Source organism: Micropterus salmoides, unplaced genomic scaffold (assembly GCF_014851395.1).
Source record: "Micropterus salmoides isolate LMB-PRFRI ecotype aquatic unplaced genomic scaffold, ASM1485139v1 Ms_hic_scaffold_16, whole genome shotgun sequence".
NCBI classification, from domain to species: Eukaryota; Metazoa; Chordata; class Actinopteri; order Centrarchiformes; family Centrarchidae; genus Micropterus; species Micropterus salmoides.
In genome coordinates this window covers 27,679,710-27,706,345 of record NW_024040707.1, presented here as the reverse complement: position 1 = coordinate 27,706,345, position 26,636 = coordinate 27,679,710, and the positions used below count along the sequence as shown (strand labels likewise).

The 26,636-nt window shown below is 40.3% G+C and overlaps 1 protein-coding gene across 3 annotated transcripts in view; it reads right to left on the bottom strand.

Moving 5' to 3' along the window:
- nphp4 (nephronophthisis 4) overlaps nucleotides 1–26,636 on the bottom strand; it is a 197,005-nt gene that overhangs the window by 71,407 nt on the left and 98,962 nt on the right. For all 3 annotated transcript variants that reach the window (XM_038723621.1, XM_038723620.1, XM_038723622.1), the window contains exons 9-11: nucleotides 16,383–16,601; nucleotides 14,719–14,857; nucleotides 10,690–10,742 (exon numbers count right to left, since the gene is read on the bottom strand). In XM_038723621.1, the coding sequence (XP_038579549.1) occupies nucleotides 10,690–10,742; nucleotides 14,719–14,857; nucleotides 16,383–16,601 (411 nt within the window). The remainder of the gene's footprint in view (nucleotides 1–10,689; nucleotides 10,743–14,718; nucleotides 14,858–16,382; nucleotides 16,602–26,636) is intronic.

The window sequence follows — 26,636 nt, the reverse complement described above, 5'->3', positions numbered from 1 at the left end:
TAGGATGATCACTAGAATTAAAAATAAAGTTCTGTGGGTCCATTTTTGGCTGCACAGCCTGAGCTTGTAATGACTGATCCTCCGGCAGTTTATAACTGATTGATATGGTCGTGGTTGAAGAGGTTAAGCAGACCCAGAAATTTGTCCTAAAAGTAGCCACTCCTCAAAAGGCAGGATGGGTCATCATGCACAAAAAGAACACAAAACAAACACATAAAATGTTATTTTAAGTATGTTTGCATCTTATTTGAACCTTAACATCTTGTATCTCAGCAATACTACCGTTGCCTCCCAGCAAGAATATCACAGTTTCAGAATCCACTAGGTTTGATTGGGGCCTTCCAGCGTGGCATTTGCATTTTCTCTGCGTTTTTGTTTCCTCTGGGTGGTTTACTCCCATCCTAAAGTACAGTCGTGGTTTAGCTGATGCACAAAAAACACATTTATAGGATGCTTATGAAAAATGTATGTTTATGTATTTGTGTTAAAAAGCAAAAATCTATATCAGCCTTGAATAGTTCAGTTTAGGTTTTATTTCTGTGTCACGTCAAACATCTGGCCCATCCCATGTGGGATTACAAGACACAGAATATGTACTGTAGTGTTGTTGAACACAGCTGCTGTTCGCCCTCAGCAACTAACTTTTCTTTTTTTTTAATGTCTAAATAATGACAAGAGACAAAAAGTATTGTTTTAAAAAGGGATGCTACACGTTAAATGTCACTGAAAAAGTGATTTTAAACCAAGTGGTTTGACTCACTTACACATGATTTCAGAGTGGACATCTTCATTTGATACTGGTGGCCCCTCTACAGTTTGCTTGCTTACAAAGTTAGGTGTAGGCGTAACCCTAAAATGAGCTGTTTTGGCTGTTAGCATTGGTCAAAATGTCCTCACAATTCAAAATGTCCTAAAATGAGACCAGTGGGCTGCCATATCACATTTTACTCACACATGCATGTGATCTCACATTGAGTCACCAAGTCCTGCATTCAGAGGGTGCGAAAGACACCACACTCACTCTACATGTGAGGATGTCACACACACACACACACACACACACACACACACACCAAGAGATTACGCAAAGCAGGGCAATTAGTAGTGGCATTGCTGTGACTGCCAATGTTCTGAACTCAGCCTGTTTGCCCTGACAGCCAAGTAGATCATCTGTTCACATTCTGGCTTCATGGGACCTGCATGTGTGTGTGTGTGCATGTGTACATGTACAGTATATGCTAACCTCACTTCTTGTGTGTGTGAGACCTTCACGAATGTTCATTTGTCTGTTTCCTGACAATCAGTGTGTATGTGAGGGGGAGAGACCGTGACATGGTCATCATGTTTTTCAAGAGAAAGAAAGTGAGAGACAGGTGAGGTTTAAAAGGGTGGAGGATTAAGAGGAAGATCCAGTGAAAAAGAAGGTGCGATTACTGGAATGAAATACTGAGAACAAAAGGCGGAGGAGTCAAGCACAAAAGAGGAAAATACGAGAGATGCACAAGAAAGAGGGGGTACCAAGTTAAAGTGTGAACAATAGGGGTTGGGTGCCAGTAAAGATAGAGAGAAAATAAAAAGTGAACACTCACAGGACAATGCCAGATACTGACCAATATTGTGACTGCAATTTAAATTGCTATAATTTTCTATAAACTAGCCACAGGCCTACTTGTTAGCAATTACCACGTCACAGCTACAAATGTTTCCAATTCCACAAATGAAAAGGTATGAAAGTCATGATTTTCTTCTTTATGTTTGCATTCGAGAATGGTAATAAAATCTAACTTGATCTTTCATATTACACAAACAGACCTCTTCATCTTGTGAAAACTATCTCTGTGTTCCAAATGATCTGGCAGCCTTCAAATGTAATGCTCCGGTTTCCATTCAGATTTTCCAAGGCCCCCACACTGGTATAACTATACATAGAATGTAGTGTGATCTCATTTACGGCTAATGTGCCGTAACATCATAAATATCCAAGAAATTAAAGTTCAATTATAAGAATGGTAAATGGACTGCACTTATATAGCGCCTTTCTAATCTTCTGTCCAATCAAAGTCAACATTCACCCATTCACACACATCCATACACTAAGGGTAGAGAGCTGCTATGCAAGGTGCCAACTGCTGAACAGAAACTAATAATAAACACACGCACTCACAATTTGGGGTTCAGTATCATCACAGAGATCGAACCACCAGCCTTGTGATCGGTGGACAACCTGCTCTTCCTCCAGAGCCATAAGCCGCTACATCTCCACCAAATGAATGTTAGGCAGCAAATTGGCGTGAGGTACTCCCCCCCCCAATAATCACTATGGTAGAAGCAAGAGGTTGAGCTGTAACCTTTATGTGTGATTATCATAAGACAAACACAAGAAGAAAAACAATCCATGCTTTGTTTAACACAAAAATCAATCTCTACATAGCTCACATCAAGATTATACACCACTTACCATTTATTTTGTGTCATGAAAATGTGTTTCAGCTACATGGTTATAATTATATTTACCCCTTCATTTTCTAGTGCTTAAAACAGAGTCATAAAATAAACATCGCTCAGAAATCTTGAATTCCTATTATTTGAAAAGACATCTGATACGAGGATAAGGCATTAAATACCTAACTACTGTGTTGGAGAGAGCTGCAAAAATTAGGTCTGACTGAGCCAGTACCAGCTGCCAAACAGCCCTTTGCCAGCAACAAACTGAAACATGGCCTCACCTCCAGCCCACGGACTACAAGAACACCTGGGTCAACAGAACACGAGCACGACCCTGAAACATGACGCAGCCCGGTACAAGAAATCCTCATCAACACAGGAAAACAAACTCAGCTGCTCTCCCATATGTTGGCTATAAATACCACAGAATCCTTAGTATTCTGCACCTCGGCAAACCGAGAGTGTCAAGGATCAATAATTTATGCGAGCATGAGAAAGTTGTCAGATTCAACAATGCCTACAGACAGAGCTGGAGCGTACCGCTTGTTTACAGAGCCATTTCAGAGATGGATGCCATTGATTAATTGGCACTTGACAGTCATGTTGTTGAAAAGGATTCAACATTTTGTTGACCAGGCTAAATCATTTTAGGATTGAAACAAGTGTATTTTTATAACAGTGTCTTGAGTATCTGAAAGGGTAAGAGACAGAAGGATAGGGAGAGACTGTGTTTGTGAATTTTGCAGCAACACTGGAGTCGTGATGAATTGTATGGTGACTGCCAACAGCAGTGGCATGGCTTAAAAGTGTTTTCTGTTTCATTTCTTTATGCAGAATCCTGGACGACCTTCAGATACATATCTGCTGTGCACACAGAGCAGCCAGGGCACTAATGACTGCTCTTTTACACCCTTATTTACTCTGAAATATGTCTGTATAGGAGAATGTGTGGGGCTGTGTGTTTAGCTGTCAACTCAAAGCAGCTTTAATTGATTTTTTTGACCACTTGGGAGCAGGAACAAGCTGCAAAAACATCTGACATCATACTAAGTTGTTACGGCAAACTGCGAAATGTTAGCAAATCTTTGTCTATTTAGCAGATACGGAGCATTCATTTCTAGTTGTGTTTGTAGATACTACTCCCCTTAATAAGACAATCTTTGTTATAGTCATGCCCGTGACTCCAGGCTTTTCTGTTTCCCTTCCCAGATTCCCCTAGTGTTTTTGTCTCTCAATGTCTGTGTGCTGTGGGCGTGGCTACTGTCTCCTCTGGGGCTCCTGGTTACCTGCCAATAACACACCTGCTTCGTATCAACCAAGGGCGTAGTAAGTTCTGTAAATGATGTCCTTTTCCTTGATATAGCTCACAGTGGTTTGGTCTGCTGCCTACTTTTATCAGACCCTAAGTGACTTTATTTCTAAAAATCTCTTGCTGGGAGAGGTTTTATTGTGCCCACCAACAACTGTGATATGAAATATCTGTGCTTGTCATCAGTCCTGCAGTATTTCAGCCCCGGTTCTCCAGTCACTGTGGTACTAACCTTCAGGCCAAATCTTGTGCTTAACCTAGTTCCAATTACTTCCTCGTCGTCATTGAGAAACTCTGACTTTCCTTGTGCCTCAGGATGACGCTCTCCTGCCTGCCTGCCAGCAAACACCAAGCCAGCCATGCCATCTTCATTCATTCACCCGGCCTGCTCCGTTTTCCATCTGCCATTGCTCACCATCCACTTCCCTTTCCCCTGACTACAATAAATTACCTTTATTTTTACTTTCACCGCCTGGGGCTTGTACCACGGAGCAGGATTTGAGCTTAGCGAAGTAACATGGGGGTTTTCAGTACCACGACAGTTGTTCATTTCTTACCGGGGTAGATCACCACGGTAACTTATGCTCCAGATAAGAGATCAACTCTATAAAAACATCACCTACTGACCTATCAGTTCTCTTGGACATCACCATCAGAGACCGAGGCTTCTAATGTGGAAACTGCGAAACACGGCCGAGCTAAAAGAATAAGGCCAAAATGTCATACACCCCATAAGAACACATTAAATCAACATGCTACGCCTGTTCATTTAGTGTTAGCAAACATTAAATAGAAACTGCTGTGAAAAATAACTGTCATGGTTTGTTTTTTTGTACTTTTTGTTATTTTCTGTTTCAGTCTTTATAACTTAAAGGTTAAGTGTGTAAGATTTAGTGGCATCTAGCGGTGAGGTTGCGAATTGCAGCCAACTGTCTAGTCTACCCCCCCTTCCAAAGAGAGTACGACAAAAGATGTTGTCTTCTGAGACACCAGAGAGTAGCCAGTCAAGAAATGAGGTGTCTTTAGGTAGATATATTAAGAAATTATATTTACTTAATTATTCAGTAAAACCATATAACATTGTGACTAGTGTGTGTAACATTGTCACTGTTTCTGCACCACAGTCCATTATTAACACAATAGATAAAGTTTACAAAAGGCATTTTACAACATTGACAAGGAAAACACGTTATTTGCTTGGACCCGCACCAAAACTGCCCGCCAGCAATAATTACTGGCCCGCAAAAAAAAAAAAAAAACACCTCTGAAAGAGTCATCAGAAAGCGTGATTCCCCTAAATGTCCTCTGCCTGAAGATACTGGGGAAATGAAAAAGTGTCCGTAGGTTGATGGATGCGGATTAAACGCCGGAATGCACACACTGAAGCATTTGCTTTATTGTGAGCATGTGAAACAGTCGCTTTATAATCAATTTGTTGAAGAGGGAAAAAAAAAAAATTCTCCCGACATGGGATCCAACACACAACCTTCAAGGTGAGAGTCTTGCGCTTTACTGACTGAGCTAACCGAACACCATAAAAATCAGTTCAAACATCATGTCTCATATTCTCACCAAGAGGATTTCTGAATTTTGCCTGCTCCCTTACTGTTATGTGGTTTACCTGTACCCTTAAAGCTTGGAAATATGACATAAGCATTTGCTAATCTGCAGTGGAAACTTACTTAATAACACAGTGCAAATAACATTCTCATTTTAAATTAATTATGCTTGTTTGGAAGACTTGAGGCCAGATATATAAATGATGCGTACACACAAAAAACATGTATATGGCTTTTACACACAAACTGGTATTGTTTCACAGATACTTCAGATCAGGGACCTGTACTACAGAGTAAGTTCAACATACCCAGGGTATGTTTTTGTTATCTGTCTTCACTAACCTTAACAACTACGATCACGCTAAGTACAAGGCTTTATTTCTTCAATCAGTCTCTGTAGTAGGATGATGTCAGTATTCAAAAGCACCACCTACAGCAGCCTATGAAATAGTCCGCGGGATCTTCTTTGAATGGTGATGCCACTTTCCAACATACGATTGGTCAGTAGGCTGTGCTTTTATAATGCGGATCTCTGAAAACCCAGGGCCAATCCTGAAGTTAGGTCCTGTACAACTAGGTTGTTTGGCATTTTCACTGTTATTTTTGAAATCTACTCTCCGTTCTGTAAAATGTCACTCAAAAGCACATTTATAAACTTAATTTAAATTATTTATCAGTTAAATTATTTTTGATATCATTCTTTACAAATGTAAAGAATTCTTCCCACTGACAGGTCTATTGAGTGGTGGCGCAGACACAAGTATTCATGTGCAAATGGATAATTAGGGCGTTTCTACATCCATTTATGGCGGACTGTGGGTGTTGAAATAAGGTTTGAGCGTGTGCGTCTAGTTCCACAATGACTGAGATTTATAAAACAGATTCCGGCGTACGTGTGACTTTAAAAATCTGACAGAAACAATGCTTATGCATATTTCTATCTTAATGTATACAGACAGTTTGATTTGTGCATTTACAAGTTGAATGCATCGGGCCCGAGATGTTTGGGGATTTAAGAGCTGAAAAAAGACTCATACATGCAGAGTGGTATATCCACCTCCCAAAGTGTCATCCCGTAGGAGCTGGCCAGTATGACCACAGTCGTCTTTTGTTAACCACTGGGAGCCCACTTGCAGGCTTCCACAACCCTCGCTGCTTAATCAAAATGAACGAGGATATGTAGAGTTCATGGGTGCAGCGCTCCCACAGCTCCCAGCCCCTGTTGGTTCAATTTAAAATGAGTCAATACAGACCGTGGCTCATTCTGGCCCAAAGAGCTAACACTGAAACTGAGCTGATCTCTCTCCTCCTCCGCTCTGTCACACTATGTTAGTGTGTGTGTGTGTGTGTGTGTGTTTGTCCCTGGCCTCCTCCACCCTGAGAGAGAGAGAGAGCGAGCGAGAGAGAGAGAGAGCAGCATCCATCACAACTCCCAGTCTCCATTGGCACTTCCACTCAGGCTGAGTGATGATGGTAATGCCCTGTAGCTTAGCTCAGCCATGAAGAATACACACACAAAATACACACAACACCACACACTAATGGTATGTTACATATGGTCGATGTTGGTATTTTTTTTAGTAAGAATGGGATATGAGTCAGTCATCATCACCCACCTCAGACTTGATGGCTGGGTGATTATAATGCAGTTAAATTTATCACACAGATATTGTAGAACTGATCAGTGCCATATCCGTTGTCAGTGGGAAGCTTCTGACATACACTGATGCTAATGTGACATTTAATCTGATTTGATGCAACTAGACTTGATTATCATCATCAGTATTACTTTTATTTCTCGGGTTCCTGTGGTGATTTAGGTGCTCTGTGATTGACACACAGATATTTTGTTGTGTTTCACCAAGAATAACATTTTCAACAGACACACACCCACACACTTACATTTTTTCTTTGCCAAGCCAGCTGCATGCATATTCAGTAAAACTCTGAATGCAGGATACTGTGAAAGACCCAATATTTCTGGAATCTCAAACATGTAAGTCAAAAGATTAAAAGTCTTCTCAACAGGCATCTCTTTACTAATGCTATTTATGCATCCTAATCACCATGTTGTAGAGAGATCTGGGACAGATAATGCATTTTTCTGTTGGCAAACCAGCCAGAGCATGACTGTGGGTTAATCAAGATGTATAATCTTTGTCTAAAGAGCATGGAAGGAGAGCTGTATCCATGTAGAGAGAACTGCTAGAGAGGCTTCCTGATGCTGTCATCCAACCAGGAATCACTCTAGGTCAGCTGTTAACTTGAATCCATTCATATTGTTTTCTTTTGACAAGTACTGGCAAGAGCCTGATAGCATTGAGCATACACTCAAAACATTTTATTTTTAATAACGTTTCTTCACTCTGGGGTAAAGCAAAAAGGAATACATACGTTTCATCACTAACTTGTGATCAGGAACAGAAATTCTACTTTGTGTGTGCAGACCAGTGTGGGGCAGTAACGCGTACCTCAGTTGTCTTCTGACGATGTGTTACTATTACTTTTCCCAGTAACTAGTGCTGTGAACTTCGGTTGTTCATGTCCGCTGTTAGCCAAAAACTAAAGGAAGAATGGAGAACGAGGGAGAGAGGCGTTCTTTCCACAGCTGTAAGTAGCTACTGCCATTATTTTGTCACAGTCTAAGATACAAAGCACAATGTCGTCTATCTGTGCGACCAGCAAAAAGCTTTCAACCGCAGACATTTCTACATTCAATTTTTTGTACCATCTGCTGAAGCAGCACAGCAACATGAAACTTACAGAAAGAAACTCCGGCAGCTACTGCCACTGATGCTTGGACTCATCGGGAGAGAGTGGCGTTTACATACTGCTCTTATAAACAGGCTACATGTTGCTACAGTAGTTCAAAAGTTGGGATTTAATTGCTTTATTTTTTTTATCTCAGCCGGTGGTGTTAAGAAACGTTAGACCTACGCTATATGCTTTTGGGGGTGAAGAGGGGTGGTAGTGAAAGCAGTGTTTCCCATAATTAGCCTATAATTTGGATAATTATCAACGCGGACTGCCACATATTGAATTTGAGCATATATTATATTAAGCAATATAGTAACGTAACTAGTTACTTTTATCATCCAGTAATAAGTACTAACATTACTATTTTAAGGAGTAACAATTTCTGAGTAACTTGCCCAACACTGCTGTAGTCCATGCATAGCATGTATTATTTTTTCTTTCTGTTTCTGATTTATGTAGACAGTTATGAGCATTCAATAGCACACACAAGCACTGTAGAATTCAGCCTATATTGTTAAGCTTATATTTAAACGTTTTTCAGATACCTACTTTACACTGTAAAGTATTTATATTTTCACTGCACAAGAGGTGAGGCATATGCAGTTTTACCATATACAGAGCCGAAGGCCCATCTGAATCTGCTCTGCATACATTATTCCTAGAGAACTGCATTGGAAGGATCAAAATGTAGCTATAGTTATCAACTGAAATTTGATTCCTGCTTTGATGCCTATATAAATAACCGTCGTAAATTAGGCTGCAACTGAGGAAGCAAATATGAATTATTTATTATCAATTAGAAATTACTAAATCCATTGATTTTTTAGTCTTAAAGCTAGGGTAGTTACTGTTTTTCAGAAGCAGTTTTTGTCATTTGTTGAAATTCAACATCCCCACAGCAATCAATAAATCAAATCTTCTGAAGAAAAAAGAAGAAAATCCGTTTTCTGTACCTGTAGGCCTACCTGGCTTCCTGCCCATGCATTCATTGTGCCTAAATAATGTGTTTTGGAAGAGCGACTAGCTGGAGAATAAGGTTGGTGGAAACCAAAACAGAGCAAAGGAGAGCAAATGCTAGATTTACTAGGTGGACAGAAACTGAAGTCCAAATGAATGAAATTGATGCTGATGTGTAACAGACAACTGTTTGACAGCCTTTATAAGATGATAAAATCAGATGTATTTCTGCTGCCCTAACTGGCCAAAAAGCAAACAAACATACAAAGAAAATCCTTGAATGCAGCTTTAAATTACATGATTAGAATAGGTGATCTTGCATGGACCCACTGACAGAAAAATTTTATTTACTTTGAGAATAATGTATGAACAAAAGGCAGCTAAAACGCTTGCAGCTTTTAACTTTCCTACCTTCAGAGTTTCATAATTATCATTTCTTCAACTTAAAATGAGCCATCTGACGTTAGCTAGCTGATAGCCCGCCCTATCATTTCATTACCGTTATATATAATTATATTTTATCTAGTTGTTAGCTAACACTGGTGTTTAGGCGATCAGTGAAATTGAGGATTAGTTTTTAGTTTAGTTAATAGTTCTTGTAGAGATACATTTTGACATCAATATACATATATATAGTCTTTTGTGAGTCTTGTTTTCACTGTGGAATTCAGGAGTTTTACCTGGCTAGGTAAATGTTAAAATCCAGGTTTGTTATTGCACAAATTTATTCAGTTTCAGTTGTATTGTGCCAATTCATAACAAAAGTCATCTCATCACACTTTTGATATAGAGCAGGTCTAGACCTTACTTTGTTATATATAATTTACAGAAACCCAACAATTCCCAATTCCCCAATAATGTATGACTACTGCTTTATTGAACGCAGATTGCATTACATTCACAGTCAACATGAGCAAGAGGGAAGGAGATATTTGCTTCAAAAAAAGAATAAGTCAAAACTTAAAACTTGAAATGTTAAGAATTAGGAATTATAATGCAGACTGTATTTTATGATAGTGTCTTTGGTTCTGGTTCAGCATTGTGTGGGTCTGTGTTTGAGTGTAAATGATATGAGCTGTTGTATGTGTGTGTAGGTCTGACTTGCTGGCAGTATTGCTCTAGAATACTTTTTGACCTGACTACAAAAGTTGCAGTGTGTATGGGGCACCTGTGGGTGTACTGGTTTTGATATATCATCATCTACAGACATTAGTTAAATAAGCAAGGATATTGTAAGCATTGTAAGATTTTAGTTCACTGAGGCATGCACTAGCACCTGTTTTGTTTTTTTATGATATAGAAAAAAAGAATTTGATTCCCCCGGGTGTCAAGGTATAATTTGCGCCCTGCTTGCAGCGTAGACTTACTTTTAGTGAGAAAGTTGAAAGTTAAGACAAACCTTTTAGGAATAGCACTAGCTGTAATAGCTGTAGGTAGGTGATAAGTGGACGCTGACAGATTTTTGGGTTTCCCGCGGGGTGGGAGTCAATTTCACTATTCACCATGGGACAGGGACAGGACCGGAAAAAAGTAAATGGGAGCGAGTCGGACAGGAATCACATGTTAGTTTTTTTATATAAATATGCAGTTTGAATATGATTAAATCCTATTTTCTGATTTAAATCCACTCCTGTGTCACCATGTACTGACAATGTGTCTTACCCCTGGGCCTTGAGGAGATTCTGGAGGAGAAGCCGGTGGAATGTATTTCTGACCTGAAAAACACAAGCGGAACAAAAGAAGATAAATCACATCTGCATATCACTTGGCAATGTTCAAACAACTCCAGTTTGTGTTTAACAAACTCAATTAACAATATCGCTCTGTGTACCTGGCTCCACTGTTACTTTTATAGTGTGGTTAAACATTTAATAGAAGATTAACTTGTGAGAGGGAATGGGAGTTTACAGTAAAATGTCATCAGTTCAAATGAATTTCTTATTGATTGTATTTGCAGTCAGGCAGCATCCTGAGGTATACAGAATATACTATAACAACGTGTACTGAATAACTTCAGCAAAGTAAATACAACAACTACTTACAATCAGTAACACATTTATCCAATTTCACACAGATCAGAAGGCAGAGTTGGATTTAGATGTCACACTGAGTTTAAAGTCTAACAATGCTTCCTGAGGCTTTTGGTTGGTAGCCATGGTAATACTGAAATGAAAGGCTTTCCAGCATCTCTTTGTCCTCCTCTCCCACTCTTTCTCGCTCTCTGTGCTGGGCTTGACTGGCCTTTTAGAAATTGCTTCAGTTGCCTGGGGTGTCCTACTGTAGCTCCCATCTGTTCAGACTACATGTACACGGAGTGGACACGGTGCAGGACTGGCTGGCTCTCTGTCACAAATGTGTTCAAATGTGTTCTGGCACCCCCCCCCCCACCCCCCGGCAGCCATCTTGTTTTTAGGGCTTCCCAATTTCTCACTGTTTTACGTCTCGAGCCAGTGGAAAATGTGTTTCACCTCATTAGCTGGTCCGACGTGCAATTGGCTGTTCATTCGTGACCAATGAGAGGGTTTCTTGACAGCTGCGCAAACTAGCAGCAGGTGTACAAGCGGCACCTATACATGCACAAGACACCATGAATTGAGGAAGAATACATTTAAATATGTAAAGATAATGCATCATTAAAATTCATTAATGAGCATCTATATCACAACAAGATTGCCTCCATATTTTATTCCGCTCAGCTTTTCATTAGACGCAGAGAGCGACGTGGGACGGTCCCGTAAACATCAAGGGATTCTGTAGCTAGATTAGATTAATGAAAATGTATGGACTTCACAAGAATTTACACCCCTCTAACTGGAAGTCATGTTGAGGTCCGTCATGAATAACTTAGATGTTCATTCTGAGAAGATGGAATTGGCAAAGTGTCTTGTTTCTTTCTTAACACATTCAAAGGTTGTGAAACGCAGTGAGCTCTTTCCACATTAATAAATATACATGCATCAAAGGCATGAATTACATATTTCATCCTGGCCATGAATATCATGTTGTTTAAATAAGCTATCTGCAATGGAAATCAGCACACTTACAGGCATGTCCATGCGCCCACACACATAATCTTGGAAAAACAAAGTCAAGGATGATTAAGACGCTGAAAATGAAAGAATGACAGAGATTCATGATATCATTCTCCTCTGAAAACTAGCCTGAATCATTCAGGCTTCTTGGGCAATCCTCTGAGGACACTTGAGCACTGATTAAAATGTCTTTAATAGACTTTGCCAAAAGCCTTCTCTACACACCCATAAAGTAGGCCCTGATCAACTCTATTCTTCTCTCCCAAGATAAGTTAACAGCATCATTAGTGGGGAAATCATCGAGTATACGACCGGGGTCCACTCAAGTTCTTTCTGCTGTCACTGGGATTGAGTGGCTGTGTTTAGTGTTTGCTACACTTTTAATCAATTCACTGACAGACACAGAGCAAATCAGCAGTTTCAATAAGAGATGCAGACAGTGGCACATCATTTATCTTTGGCTGTGTGTGGGATGTGGAATATTTAATCAGAACTTTGTTTCAGTGGGAGGCCTCCTTAAAGCTTGGGGTTCAGGAGTTATTTTTGGACGGATATCGTGGAACGGTCATGCTTAATTGGTAACGACGGAATAAAAAAGCTACTGTTAGAGAAATTCAGCAGCATATAGTGATAACCCCCTTAAAATCTGAAGACAAAAAAACAGGGACAAGGACTTGGTTCAGGTTTATTTTCACACTCTTAATCACTGCACTTACAGAAAGCAAAGAACAGCTAATATGCGTGGTGACACAAGAGGCTGATGTGTGATGCTACAAAATTGCACACTGATTCTTCTACAATCTCACTTACATGGGAAACAGTATGTCATTTCACTGGGAGTCATGCAGTTGAGTCTTAGAAGATATTTTTAGAAATGTGCTAATTTTAAAAGGACAACAACAAACAAACTTGATGGAGGTTTGGAGATATTTGAGAATCAAAATTGGTAAAAAAAAAAAAAAAATAAAACATCGCAGAGAACCTGTGGCCGGTCTCATAAATTTTGAGAATCAAAGTTGGTCTCAGATAGGTGTCTTCATGGTCTACACCATTTTCTAGCAAGCACTGCACTTTGTGGATTTCTGTATTTTGTTACCGCAATTGCGACATTGATGTGGTGACACCGTATCATCATCTGATTGGCTGGACTGCAGCGCAGTGCGACAGTATTTCCGCTGGTATTGTGTACAGCAAAAATAATCACTGAAGAAAACAAAACTGCTCTTTTCCCCTGCCATTCAATGTTCTAAAAAAGTTTTATAATCAAGTCTGTTTCACACTTTATCGAATAAAAAAGTTCAAGCTTTGGGAACAGGCTTTCAGCTACATGTATTTGGTCATTAAGCTAAGCACTCGACAACAGAAATTTTTACTTGATGGTGGCACTACAGGATATAACTGGGGACCGCCAAAGTGAGTATTCTGAGGGGGACATCAATGTGTGTAATGCATTCCTTGGCAATCCATCCACAGTTGTTGAGACTTTCACTCAAAACCACCGTCAACATTCTGGTGGTGCTAGAGGAAAGTTCAGGGGATCATGTGATTAGGATTCATCCTCTGGGAACCATGAATGTGTGTACAACATTTCATGGCAATACCACCCAGCAGTAGTAGTTAATATTTCAGTCTAGACTAAAGTAGTGGACCGACTACTCTCTATTAATAGATATGAATGCAGAATCTGTAGGCCAGGGGCAAGATTTTGGTATTGTAAACGTTCTGGTTTCCGCTTGAAGTCCGAGTACTACTGACCAATCATGTTTGAGTGGGCATTGGTTGCATACAAGTAAACAGTCTGTGTGGAGAGCAAAAGCAGCATAATGCAATACCTAAAAAGCAATCTCAGCTGTTGCCTGATGACTATTTAGCTTTTTATCAATCTCGGAACCCTAATTTGCTTTAAAAAATGTATCTGCATTCAAATCATCCAAGATTTCTAATCGGCCTGTAAGCAATGACCGGCGCATGGCCCCGAAATCTGCTGGCTATACCGGAAGACCCGAAATTTGGCCATTGCGCACAGATTCCTAGATTCCTTAAATGGGCTTAGAAACATGAGCAGAAAAGAAGGAAGACTATGACCCGAACTGCTGTAAAAATCAGTTTACACACTGACTTTCCTGACTGATGCTGCATAATTTTGGCTCAAATACTAGTCATCACAGACTGAAAATAAAAATACTAAAAGTATAGATACTGGATGTGTGTGTTGTTGTCTATGTTCTGGCCAAAGTTCCCCTCTTAGAGTAAGCATTGGCATGAGGATACAAAATTAGGCTAGTTCAAGATCAAGATGCCCTAATGGAGAGTCAAAGTCTTCACCTAGCACTTTGAGTTTATCCCTTTATTCCCCCCAGACTCCAATCATGAATTGTGCTAATCAGACAGAGAGCAGGTGGTGCTATTGAGATAACATTGCAGAGGTATGGGCTGCATTATATTTCATTATATTATATGTTGCGGCTCACTTAAGATGCACCCACAAAACAATTTGCAGAAACAGACTGCACACATTCGTGTCTAATAAACACACCTTTGTCACGGAGAAACAAAAATGTGGTCCTTTTAAGACTGTGAGCAGTAAAGAGCCTCTCACCTCCCTGGATGAAGTTTTAGCTTGCTCCTATTCCTTTCCAAGTAATTAATATGTGTTTACCCTGTGAAGGTGAGGAAGGTGATCTTCTCCGACTTGACACATCCTCCTGCTTTGTCCTCAGAGATGCCTTTGGGCTGGAGGCCTTCCTCTCCAGACTGGACGACAGCCGAAACGATATTATATCCTTCGCCTCCGAGACCTCCGGGAGAAGTAAAGTTCAGACATTTCAGTAACACAAAACAACTAAGATCAATGAGAAAGCAGAAAGAAGCAGGATATATGTGGCAGTGACGTGTAGCTAGGGGTGTGGAAAATAACTGATTCGATGCATCGCGATGTGGACTTGGACGATTCTGAAGTGACACAAATGTCAATAATCGATTATCTAGAGGTTAACTGATAACATAATGTTGACAACAACACTACTAAACTTTCACATGATCAATAAAAACAATACGCATCTAACAATAATGATTTTCACCCGCACACTGTCCAGCACGGAGGCACTTAGCTAACGTCTTCTCCTCATTCTTCAAAGGACAGCTGCGTGACAGGCGGTACAGGTGATGGTGAAAGCGAGCGGAGCAGAAGAAAACATGAGCGCTACTTTTTAGTCTAGCTGTAAATGTACAGTGTAGGTCTAAGTGTGTCCGGTCATTAAAGTCTGTCTGTTTTTTAATTGGTGGAAAAGTGAAGGAGGTGAGCGCTAGCTAACATCTCCTCTTCAGACTGCAGTCTGGAAGCTGAGCAACAAGTTGTTTGGCTGTTAGTTCAAGTTCATTTGTTGTCATTCATCCACATATCGAGTACACAAATGAACGAAATGCCGTTTCTCAAGGCCCATGGTGCTCAATACAAGATTACAATAATCTACTTACAGGACAAGACACAACCATGTAACTACACTAGACGAGACAAAAAAAGGAAAAGATATATTAAGGCGGAGTGAACGTGGTTTGGCTGAAGCATTGTAAAGTACGTAGTTCAACCCCCATCTAATAACAGCAGCATCAGAAATGAAAATAGCAGCAGCAGAGGTCAGTAATAATGCTGTTATAATGTAATAATGCCATGCAATGTTAGCTACATTTATATGAAGTAACATTAAATATCTGCATTTCAACTACCTACTTAGTTGGATTGTTAAATACTTTGCTTTCAAAGTACCAAGTAGTCACACAGGGAGAAAAATACATCTTTACCCTGTTCGTTTTACAATCGCATCGTAGCCCTCATAATCGTAATGAGGTGCCGCATCGTGATGCATCGAGATATCGAATCAAATCGAATCGCCGACAGGATAATCGTAATCGAATCGTGAGATCAGTCAAGATGCACACCCCTAGTATAGTTATTTTAAAATACCTGACTTTACAGCTAAGGAGCAAAAAGTCATCAAAAGATGTCGGCTTTTGCACCCTTTGACATTTTTTATGCTGTCACGAAAAAGATGGGACTTGCAGACAAAAGTGTACTATCAACTGTGATGATAATATACAATGCAGAGCTTTAAAGGATGATTTAATGTGACCTTTTAGAGGTACTATATGAGGGCCTACCAATAAAGACAACTTGTCAAATATCTTATAAAGAAAAATTGAAAAAGAAACATCTGTGTGAGTGCTGAAATGTCCTGAAAACAGCAACCTTGTCTCAACACCTTTCAACACACTATTTACATTTTGTTTCTTCAACAAAGACGTTCCTCTGTGCTATTGTGTTACCTGAGCTGTGCCTTGAGCTGAGAGTGGCGCAGGGTTCTGAGTTTTGGCAGACATCTCTGTGCTATAGACCATGACTCCATGAGGGTTTGGCTTTGCACCTCCTTGCAGAACAAGCTGTACCTCTTTCCACTTCCAGTCAGCTGGCTCCTGAAAGGGGCACCAAATCCCCCAACGAAGGCATTGCAAGAAGGCCGCTCGGGATGTGGATGTGGTAGACAGCTGTGTGATGGAAAAAGACACAAGACTGAGGGACATTCAGACACTGACATGATTATTATTGTTTCCATTTAGGGAATTTAAAAAAAAAACAAAAAAAAAAACAAACAAGTTCATTAGTTTACATGAGAAAGTATGGATTTAGGACATCTGCTTTAATTTGTTTAAACAGTGCTTGTCAAATCATAGCAACTGTAACTGGGTGCAGCTGTCAATTTTTGGATTCCTCCATATCCACTACACCAGAGTTTAGAGAAATATACAGGTTTGGCTTTCTTTTTGTTTTGCCTTCACAATTCCACATATACATTCATTGCAACATACACTGTAACCATCACTGACTTATACACTGCAGATTCATTTATTACATTGCTCTAAACCAGCCATCCCAGGAAAAGTAAAAAAAAAAAAAAAAAGCCTTTTGCTTTAAATCATCCACAGGGGACTCTGAGGCTTTGTGAATCGATTAATAAACTGGCCAGCCTCAGACTATTGTAATCAATCATAGGTAGGACTGTACAGAATACACAAGGAGCCTTTTAGTCCACATCATTTCAAGACAAAGCAGAGCATATAATGGTTCACTCAATGCTTATACTGTAAGTCTCCAGAGCACAGTATTCACATGTAATACCATAATCCAATACTATAGGTCAACATTCATTTTTCATCTTTATTGTTAATGCCATGCATTGTCCAAAGGGTGGTCTTATGGGAAAACACAGGAACTGCCTGAAGTAGTCTTGAAGCAGATTGTGCCAACACTGCTGTTGATACAGTAATTCAACATGTGTGTTGAATGAAATGGCACCATTTGATCAAAACATTCCAAACTGGGGTTGTTACAACCGGAATGTATCTTAAGGCCCCGATCAGACAGAAAGCGCTTTGCAGGTTCAAAAACGCGAGGTGCACATCAATGCCTTTTTTGTGTGCTGCGTTTTTTTTAATCTGACTAGGCAACCACCGAATCAGCTTTCCTGTCAGTCTAATCGAAGATTGTAGCAATTATTGTATTGTTTGCCGCTAAGTAATAACTGTCATATAAATAGACAAACAGAGGGTGCTATCTCTGGCCCTGTTTGAGGACGAGAGGTGTACGAACACGCAGGAGACAGGGAAAAGTGTGGGTGCATGAGACCTTCAGAAAGGGGAGACACCGCCGGTAGCCGGCTTACCACCATCTGGTCCGGTAGCTTCGTCTTAATGATGGTCGGTTCAAGGCGGTAGTTCAGAGGAAAATGGGAGTGGTGTACGACACCACATGCAACAACTATAGGGAAGATGACATTGGTGATACAGCTAGGACCCTGGACAAGACACTGAATGGACACCAGAAACGGACAACATCAGCTGTCGGTGAACACAAGACCAAAACCAGTAACAGCATCTACTGGGAAGAGGTCAAGGTCTTTCACCAGGAGTCATTGGACAGCCGGAGGAAGATCAAGGATGGCCGTCCACATCTGATGCCAAACGATCATCTGAATTACAGTCTCCGCACCATTTACTGTTATCATGTGACCAATGTTCCATGCTTAGGTCATGTGATGACAACTGAGCTATCTCCATGACAACTGAGCAAGAGGGCGCAACAACAACGGACGACCGTATAACCTCAAATTGTGGAACACAATATAGAAAACACAATGGAAAAATGGCATTTATGTTTGTTAATGTATTAATGTGGGGATTTGCTCCACACAGCTCTGATGTTGCTGCTATGTTTTGTCTCGTCAGTGGAACAGGAGGTTGAGCGTACATTTAAAGTTAAAGCTAAGTCTGTTTCTGTTGCTCTTTGTCGAATTTTGCTTTTATTGATCAACCAACTTTTCCACTTCAGCCAAGCTGAGATTTTCTGCGTTTCCACTCGGAGGATTACCTCTCTCAGCAGAATCCTTATGCTGCTCTGATTCATTGAGAGCTCCCTCAAACAGCAGTGCCTTTTCCATTAAATCTGACTGTATAACCATCCGTCACAACCATTTACCTCTAACAACTTCAGGTTAAGTCAGCCTTTACTTACTGACAGGCGACAGTCATACTCACTGCCACAGGAAGTCCTTGACAGGGAAACTTTTAAAGAAACAACCAATGCTGCCTTTGTTTGTCTGATGAGAGCAGTTTCAAAATGTCAGATTATTATGCATTATGCAAAGTAACCTTGCTGTCCAGTGCTTGCTCAAATAAACCCAAAGTAAAGTGTTTGGATAGGTTAATGGAGTTGACATTTTGCACACTACAAGGAGGGAACAAAGCGCACTAAAGGTGAAACGGTTAAAGACATGTGTGTTGTTTTAGTTGCCAAATCAGAGTATACACCTTTTTTGTAATACAAATGAACAAATCTAAACCCATAAATATTTTAAACTTGCATGCTTGCCATTTCCACAGCCATTATTTGCCTTTGATTTCTGCTACAGCTTTATAGACCGTATACGTACATGTAGTCTGTGTTATAGCTTTTTTATAGCTTCTGTGTTCCTTGTTTCTTCCCCTTGCCTGAGTTTCCAGTCTTCCCATGTCTGTCTCTCTCTGTGTTCGTCTTTGCCTGCAAGTCTGCTGTCGCGGGGGAGGCCATCCCTTCCCTACTCTCCTGGCTCCCAGCTCAGCTGTATCTACACACCCGGTCTCAATCAGCTCATCATTCCTCCCAGTCTGCTCACCTGTTGTACAAATGAATGTAGAATCAACCGAGCCCACAAGTCAGATTTCTTAACAAACAATGAGGGGGGGGTGGGTGTTGGCAAAGAAGTTGTCTGGTTCTTATGGTGCTTTCAGACCAAAAGCGAAGCGAACGTTCGAGGCGGTGAGTTTACATACAATGTCAATGCAAAGATGCATAGATCCTGTCAGGCGGAGCGACGCGAAAGGGGCAGGGCTGGCAATGCGAAGACATTTGCGTAGTTGAATATATTCAACTCAACCGAAGAAGTCGCATGAAGCTGAGTCGCGAAAGCCTATCAGTGTTGAGACTGTCCGTACGTCACCGAGGCTTCTGAGCGTTGTGTGGAGAGGGCCAGGCAGAGCGGCGGATTGGAAATCTGTTGGCCGGCTGAGAGCTGCTAAACTTGGGGGAGAGGAGCAGGGAGCAGAGCTGCAACCACTGGACAAATAAACACCCGTAGTCGGTCGGATTCTGGTCTGACAACTACGCCGTTTACTCGCGGGAGGAGCTTGGAGTAAACTGCTTTTATTAAATTAGCTTTTTACTTTAGTTTTGGGGATTTTTTTTCTTCACTGGAGCTTCTTTACTGCTAGCTTCCGTGCACATCCGGCTCCAGTGTTGTTGTTAGCATCGTTAGCTCTGTCGGACTACGACTTCATATTTATATAAAAACCGGACAAAACTGGACATTACTTGGAGAAAAGAAAGCGAGGAGGTGGTGAGTTCAGAAAACATGTGTCTGTAACTTTATTTCAGCTATCATTGTACTTTACTGTGACCAAGTTAGCATAGCATAGCCCTGATCGATCCAATTCAGAAAACAAACATTTTAGAAGTTGTTGTCCTGCTGTCTTGCTGACAGACCTGACAAAGTATGAATTCATATGTTTAACAAATCTGCATCATGTTGTAGTTATTTCTTGTGGTGAATATCAGGTATGGTACCGTCTCTCCCTTCCGTGTGAATATAACGTACTGTGATGCGCTTTAGCTTCGCCTGACTAGAATCACTGCTGCCATGATCACCTGAAAGTCTGGGCGTGACACCTAATAAATGCGCTTCAGTTACTTAATACCTAATTTAAATATGTGCAAATAGCGCAGAGACGGGACTATTTGCTTGTTAGTGCAGTTAAGGGTGCATTTCACCCTCTGCAGGTGCTTTGAGAATTATACGTTTTGTCTTATTTTTAATTTATTTTGGAATAATTTCCTGTTCAAGTCCTGCATTTGAGTCTAGTCTGAACAGTTTGGTCAGTCATACGCAGTGTGTTACTGTTGTCCAAGTCTAACAAATAGTACCTAGTCATATCACTGAATGTTTGCTACTGTATGTACATGAAGACCTCTTCAAAGTCTCACATGATTCAAGAAGCCCCAGATGCGGATCAATACTCCATTCCTCTCGAGAGGGAGTTTGTTTCTGACTATAACTCTACCCCCAAGTAGCACAGACATTAACAGCTATTTCTTTGAATTGTAACTCCGGAAATATATGGCAGCCATAAACAGATTGCAGTATATTCCCCCTTGAGGCATTGCCTGTTTTTCCATCTCATGGAGTTGAATTAATAAGATGCTTTATATGAAACATTCAATCAAACAAGTCTATTTTCAGAGTGATGATTTTGTAAAAACGATCTAACTAGAGAAAGATCACTTTATGGCACAGGGAGTAGCCAGTAAAAATTGTGAGGCAATTTATCTAATGCATCTCTTTTTTTAAGCACCCTCTGTCTCTAACATGTGTGCTCCCACAGAACACAAGGGAAAGAGCGAAATGAGTGTCTGGCCCACGACCCGACACACTCACTTCTTGTATTATTCAATGAATATATTCGGTTGCAAGGGATGATTCGGGAGCAGAAATGCCGGCTGAGCTCAGAGCATGAGAGAAACAAAGAACCAATCACGGACCCCTTTTTTGCAGGGACACCTACAGCCTAGGGAAAAGCTTTTATCTGTCCGACACTCAATGCTTATCACGCACTTTGAGTCTTTCAATCATAGGAAAGTGAGAAGGACTCTATGTTCACAATTGAGTAACGACGAGTAAGGATAAAAAGGAATAGAAAAAAACACCCATCAAAACTTAACATGTTTCACCACAACCACATATCTTCAAACACATGTGAAGTGAACATCCATCACTGAGTTTCAAAAAAGTACTAAGTTATTCATGGTCAAAATGGAAGACATTCTCAAATGTGGAATTCTGTGATCTCAACAATGGCACTGAAACATGGACAGCACAAATTAAGAATTCCCTTTGAGAAACAAAGCTGGCAGCAACATGAATTGCTATCATGATTTCAGTTCAGTGGTTTTAAAGTGTTTTGGAATGGTGTGATCTACATATGAACTGCATATACTGCTGACAGCTTGGGCTGGCAAACAACAGGATTGAAGGAATCTCAAAGAGACTCTTAAGTCGTTGTTTGAGTAAACAAACAGGGATAATAGTTTCATATAAAGCAGAAAATTCACATTATGCATGTAATCCTTACACACAAGCAGTTCACAACGTTCGGAGGCATACATGAGATTAAGAACAACAATATGCAGTTTCTTGATTATATGACAGCGGAGATCAGTGCTACATCAACGTGAGTGTGTAGGTGGTTTATTGGCATTGTGGTAAGAACACAGTGATACAGGAGGTAGTTAGCTGGTGTATGCATGTGGTGAAGGCCTTTAGTAGAGACGAAAGTTGCCTAAAGGGTCAAACACATCGACTCATTCTGAGCACCACAGTAACTCAGTGAGTCTTAATCAATTGCAAAGCCTGCTGGTGACAGCAAAGAGACATCAAATCAATGACATTATATTTCAGTGGAAATAAAATATGACTTTTTGCACTTGCACAGCTTTGAGCAGGAAACGTTTGAATTAATCAAGGAATTTTCCATTTGAATTTAAAATCGCTTTTAAGACTGTTTGCTGTGGCGCTGGCCATTATGTCGGACAAGGCGGAACGATCAATAGTCAATTTCCCCAAAGTGTGATTACACTGTTGATTTGAGTGTTAAAGGCTATATTTAAAATAAGTCATTAACTTTCACTCGGAGAGCAACCAAGCACTTGTTTCAATAGTGCACTTGGGAGAAAAAATAGAAACAGTAGCCTAAGGCAAAAACAAGGCAGCAGCAAACTTTTTCATGAAGTTGTACTGAAAACAATAACCGGCGATGTCACTGCACACATAATTGCTCCAACTGGCAAAGCATTTTCTAAGGGAAAAATCCATCAACCTTGTTTAGAAGTGTGAAATATAACACTGCAGTATCTCCAAATAAAAAAAGTGCCTGTTTCAAACATACTACCAGGCGGAAACAACGATCCTATGTCTGCAACCTGGAGCAAGAAAGGTAATCATCAAATTTTAGAGGGGGGGGGGGGGGAGGTACTGTGAAGAGGGGAAAAATGTGAAATTATCAAAAGGTGATGGCGAGTTTTGCACATCAAAGACAGCTGAAACCCCATTTCATCCTCACTTACAAACTTAAAAAAGGTATGAAAGGCCTCTTCTTTTATATAAAAGTTAAAGCAACACTAATTTAAAAAACATCTACCAATTCAGAGCTGCTATTGCTACGCTCATTCAAATGTGTCCAAATGTAAAAAAAAAGCCAAGTTTGTGATAAGCTGAGATAAGGCAGGAGCAGGAACATAGTTTTTGGGAAGCTCAAAGAAAATGACAAGACATTCAGCGACTCTGGAGTACAGCAGGAATTAATCCTAAATTAGGGGGATGTGAGCATTGATGGGAGACGGAGTCTGACAGTTATTACTATTACCTTAGTCTGTTGGGCTGTTCTCAAGTCATTATTTCAGCCAAGACCCTGTGACAGGCACCAGGCCCACAGCACCCGCTACTTATTCTCCACAATGAGATACCCTGGAGGAAGTGAGGGAACATGCACAGAGATCATTAACTTAAGAGCACTAAACCACTCACATTTTCATCTATCTGCACAAGTAGTCCAAATGAACCCAGCAGGCTACTGTGCTCTATACTGTGCTCACCAAGGCCAAATAGGGCCTGGGAAGTTCTGCGCTCAGTTTTAGATCCAGCCTTCACTGATGGCAAAACTTCAAGGAGATGTTCATTAAAAGGCATGTTCACTGCTCAGGTCAATTTACTGTGGATGTGCATATTTTTTTAAATCAGCAGTTGGATACTCTTCTTCTACCTGATGATTAATACAGACAGAAGATGCACATACATAGCGATGACGGTTAAAATGCATATGTAATAACAAATCAATCTCTTATCTCGGGATTTAGGACTTATTTGATTTTATTCTGGAACATTCTTGAAACATACTGTTCTGGAAACTACTGTAGAGAAATATTTTAAACCCCTTTGCACATTTTTTACTTGCATTTGAAAATTAACAGTTTAAACAACAACCAAATAATTGCTCAGATTGGAATATCTTGACAAATATGCTTTGGATTGTCATGGCATTTTGAAAAAAGGCTCATTGATCCCAGATGATCCTAATAACTTTAATGATCCCATGACTTTTCCTCTAGGGCCACCAGCAGGTTGACATTTCTGGAGTAAAATGTCATGAAATTTCATATAGTTCCACAAAGGATGAATCGTTATGGCTTTGGTGATCGCTTAAATTCTCCTCTAGCTCCAATATAAGCTTTGATTTATGAGAAAAATACCTGCAAAACGAATAGCACTCCCATCAGCCTGAGCTGCACTTTGTGCATAAGGCTAATTTGCAGGACAGATCTTAAGGTAAGCACTACCTGCTGAACATGTTAACATGACAACCACTTCCATTCTTACATTTACTTCATCACAACCGCTAAGAATCAAAAACAAACTTTAGACCTCAACATTTATCCACCTTTTAATTTGCTCTGTTTTTAACAAGCAGTTACATAAAGTGCCTCAGATGATTATCTCTGGTACTTGATGATTACCTCAGATAAAATGTTCATCACCTGAAGATAATGATATGTTATGAAAGATTAAAAATGACTCCCAAATCAGCTGCTGAAAGTAAATGACAATGCAATGTTCTATCTTATCCATATAGCCTCAAATTAATCTTGTGATGTTTTCATCTTTGAAGCAGTGTTTCCCCTCGGATTGAGTTATGAAAATGAAGCAAGCATTTAGTGCGTAGTATGTCTGAATATATAACCCCAACACTCTGTCTCAGCGGCATTGCTCTTGTTTCCATGAGTATGCGATGCACATTAAAATAGCTTAAAATTTCAGTGTTTTCCCTTAGTTTCATGTGAGCTTTAGATGATGTTTTGGTGGTGGTCATGGTCGGGGGGAAAATTGCAAATGGTCGAAAAATATGTAATGTCACATATATGTCACATCATGTTGGGCCATTAATCAATCAACACCCAAAGATCAGTCTTCTAGGGAGGAACTACATCCATTAGATTTGGGGAAAGTAATTTGGTTGGTTATGATGCTCTCCACAGTGATTTTACATTTATAGCACAGCATGTTTTGGGCATCACCCCCTAAAACCCTGTTAATATGACTAATATAATAATATGAATCATTATAGAGACCACTGTTCATGTTTGCCTTTTGTGTCTTCATTTTACAGCCTCTGACATTTATCTGTAGACATTAATATAAAAAATAGGCAACATGAGAAACCTCCTCCCTTCTGAGGTGCATTTTATTTGCACATTAAAATCCAAAAAGAAACCTCATTCTCTTAAAAGGACTAGTTTGCATCACTAATTTGCTTTGCTAACCTCAGCTCCTCCAGTTACCTCCGTCCTTTCTTGGACAAGTAGGTTCTTTCTTTAAATGGAGCTAATGTTAAGTTACATAGCAGCCAAAAGACGTAGCCTACACTTTTCTGCTCAGCAGCGCAGTCTGAAGGGGGGGGGTTAGCTAGTGCAAACCGGCTTCACTTTTCCAGCAGTTGGGGAAACAACAGATGGACTTTTCTTGGTCTTGAGAAGCTGACACACCATAACTGACACAGTACATTTACTGCCAGATTATTTTCCTCCGCTCGCGTTCACCATCACTTTCTGCCGCTCAGACAATCAAACACTCACTACACACCTTCCGATTCGGAGTTACTGCTCTTATAACAGCACCTGTCACGTAGATGTCCTTTGAAGATCGAGGAGAGGAAGTGAACCAAGCGATGAGTGTTACTGTGCTTGCATAGTTACATCACCTAAGCGACCTTTGGGTTTTTGGTCTTTGTAGTTTCACAGTCTTACAAAAAACTGCGACTTTCTTGAGTTTTGAATTTATATTTTAAATTGACAAACATCATATGAGTAATTCCATACATAAGGTCCCATGGTGGTCTACCAGAAGGGGAGGGACTTAGGCACTCTATCCTAACTAACAGGTGGACATGGGAGAGACTTGTCAATCACAAGGTAGCCACGCCCTAAAGCGTACCCTGCTTTATCATCTATGTTATTCTAAATTGGTGTGTTACAAAATGAACTTCCTGTGGTCATTGAAGAAGACTTGAAACAAGCAATTGAGACCATGAACTCATTAGGAAAGTGTTTACAGAGGTAATAAATCAAGTGAGAAGTAGGGTATTGTTCTAATAGACTTCTATACAATCAGATTTATTTTTGCAGCCAGTGGAGTCACCCCCTGTTGGCCATTAGAAAGAATGCAGGTTCAAGTTGGGCTGGACGATTAATTGAAAAGTAATCGAAACCCGAAATTCAGATCCTCTAACCAACGTAATTTTCTCATGTTGGTTATTTCGGTTGTTTAATCTTGTTAATAGTGTATTGTGTGTGTGTTTATGCCACTTTCCCCTTGAAACAACTTAGCGCATGTGTAGTCACATGACTACGCCCCATCAGTCTTTCTCATTGACCTGCTCAGCCTTCAGACCGGAGTCTGGAGCACAGGGAGATGTTAGCCAGCGCTAACCGCCTTCACTTTCCAGCAGTTGTGGAAACATCAGACAGACTTTTATTAACGGACACACTGAGACTCCTAGACTGAGAACTTATTACTCGCTTGCTTTCAGCGTCACTTTCTTCCGCTCGCTCTCTCACATTTGCTCGTCAATCACTCGCTACGCAAACACATTGCACTGCAGTTAAAATACCCGACTTTGCTGCTCTTATAACAGCACCTGTCACGTAGATGTCCTTTGATGAATGAGGAGAGGAAGCTAGCTTTATCTCACCAGTGTTGTAGTGTGTGTGTTTTGAGCGCGTGTGTGTCATGTCTGAGGGCAAAGTTTGGTTTTTCAGCAAGATTGAATGGTTCTGAGTCGAGAGCTTCATTTTGACCTGAAAAGAGGATGTTTCGGGAATTGGGTGAGAAGTTATGGATTTGTGTTTAGACTTTCGAGAAAAAGAGGCATCATGTCAAGAAATAC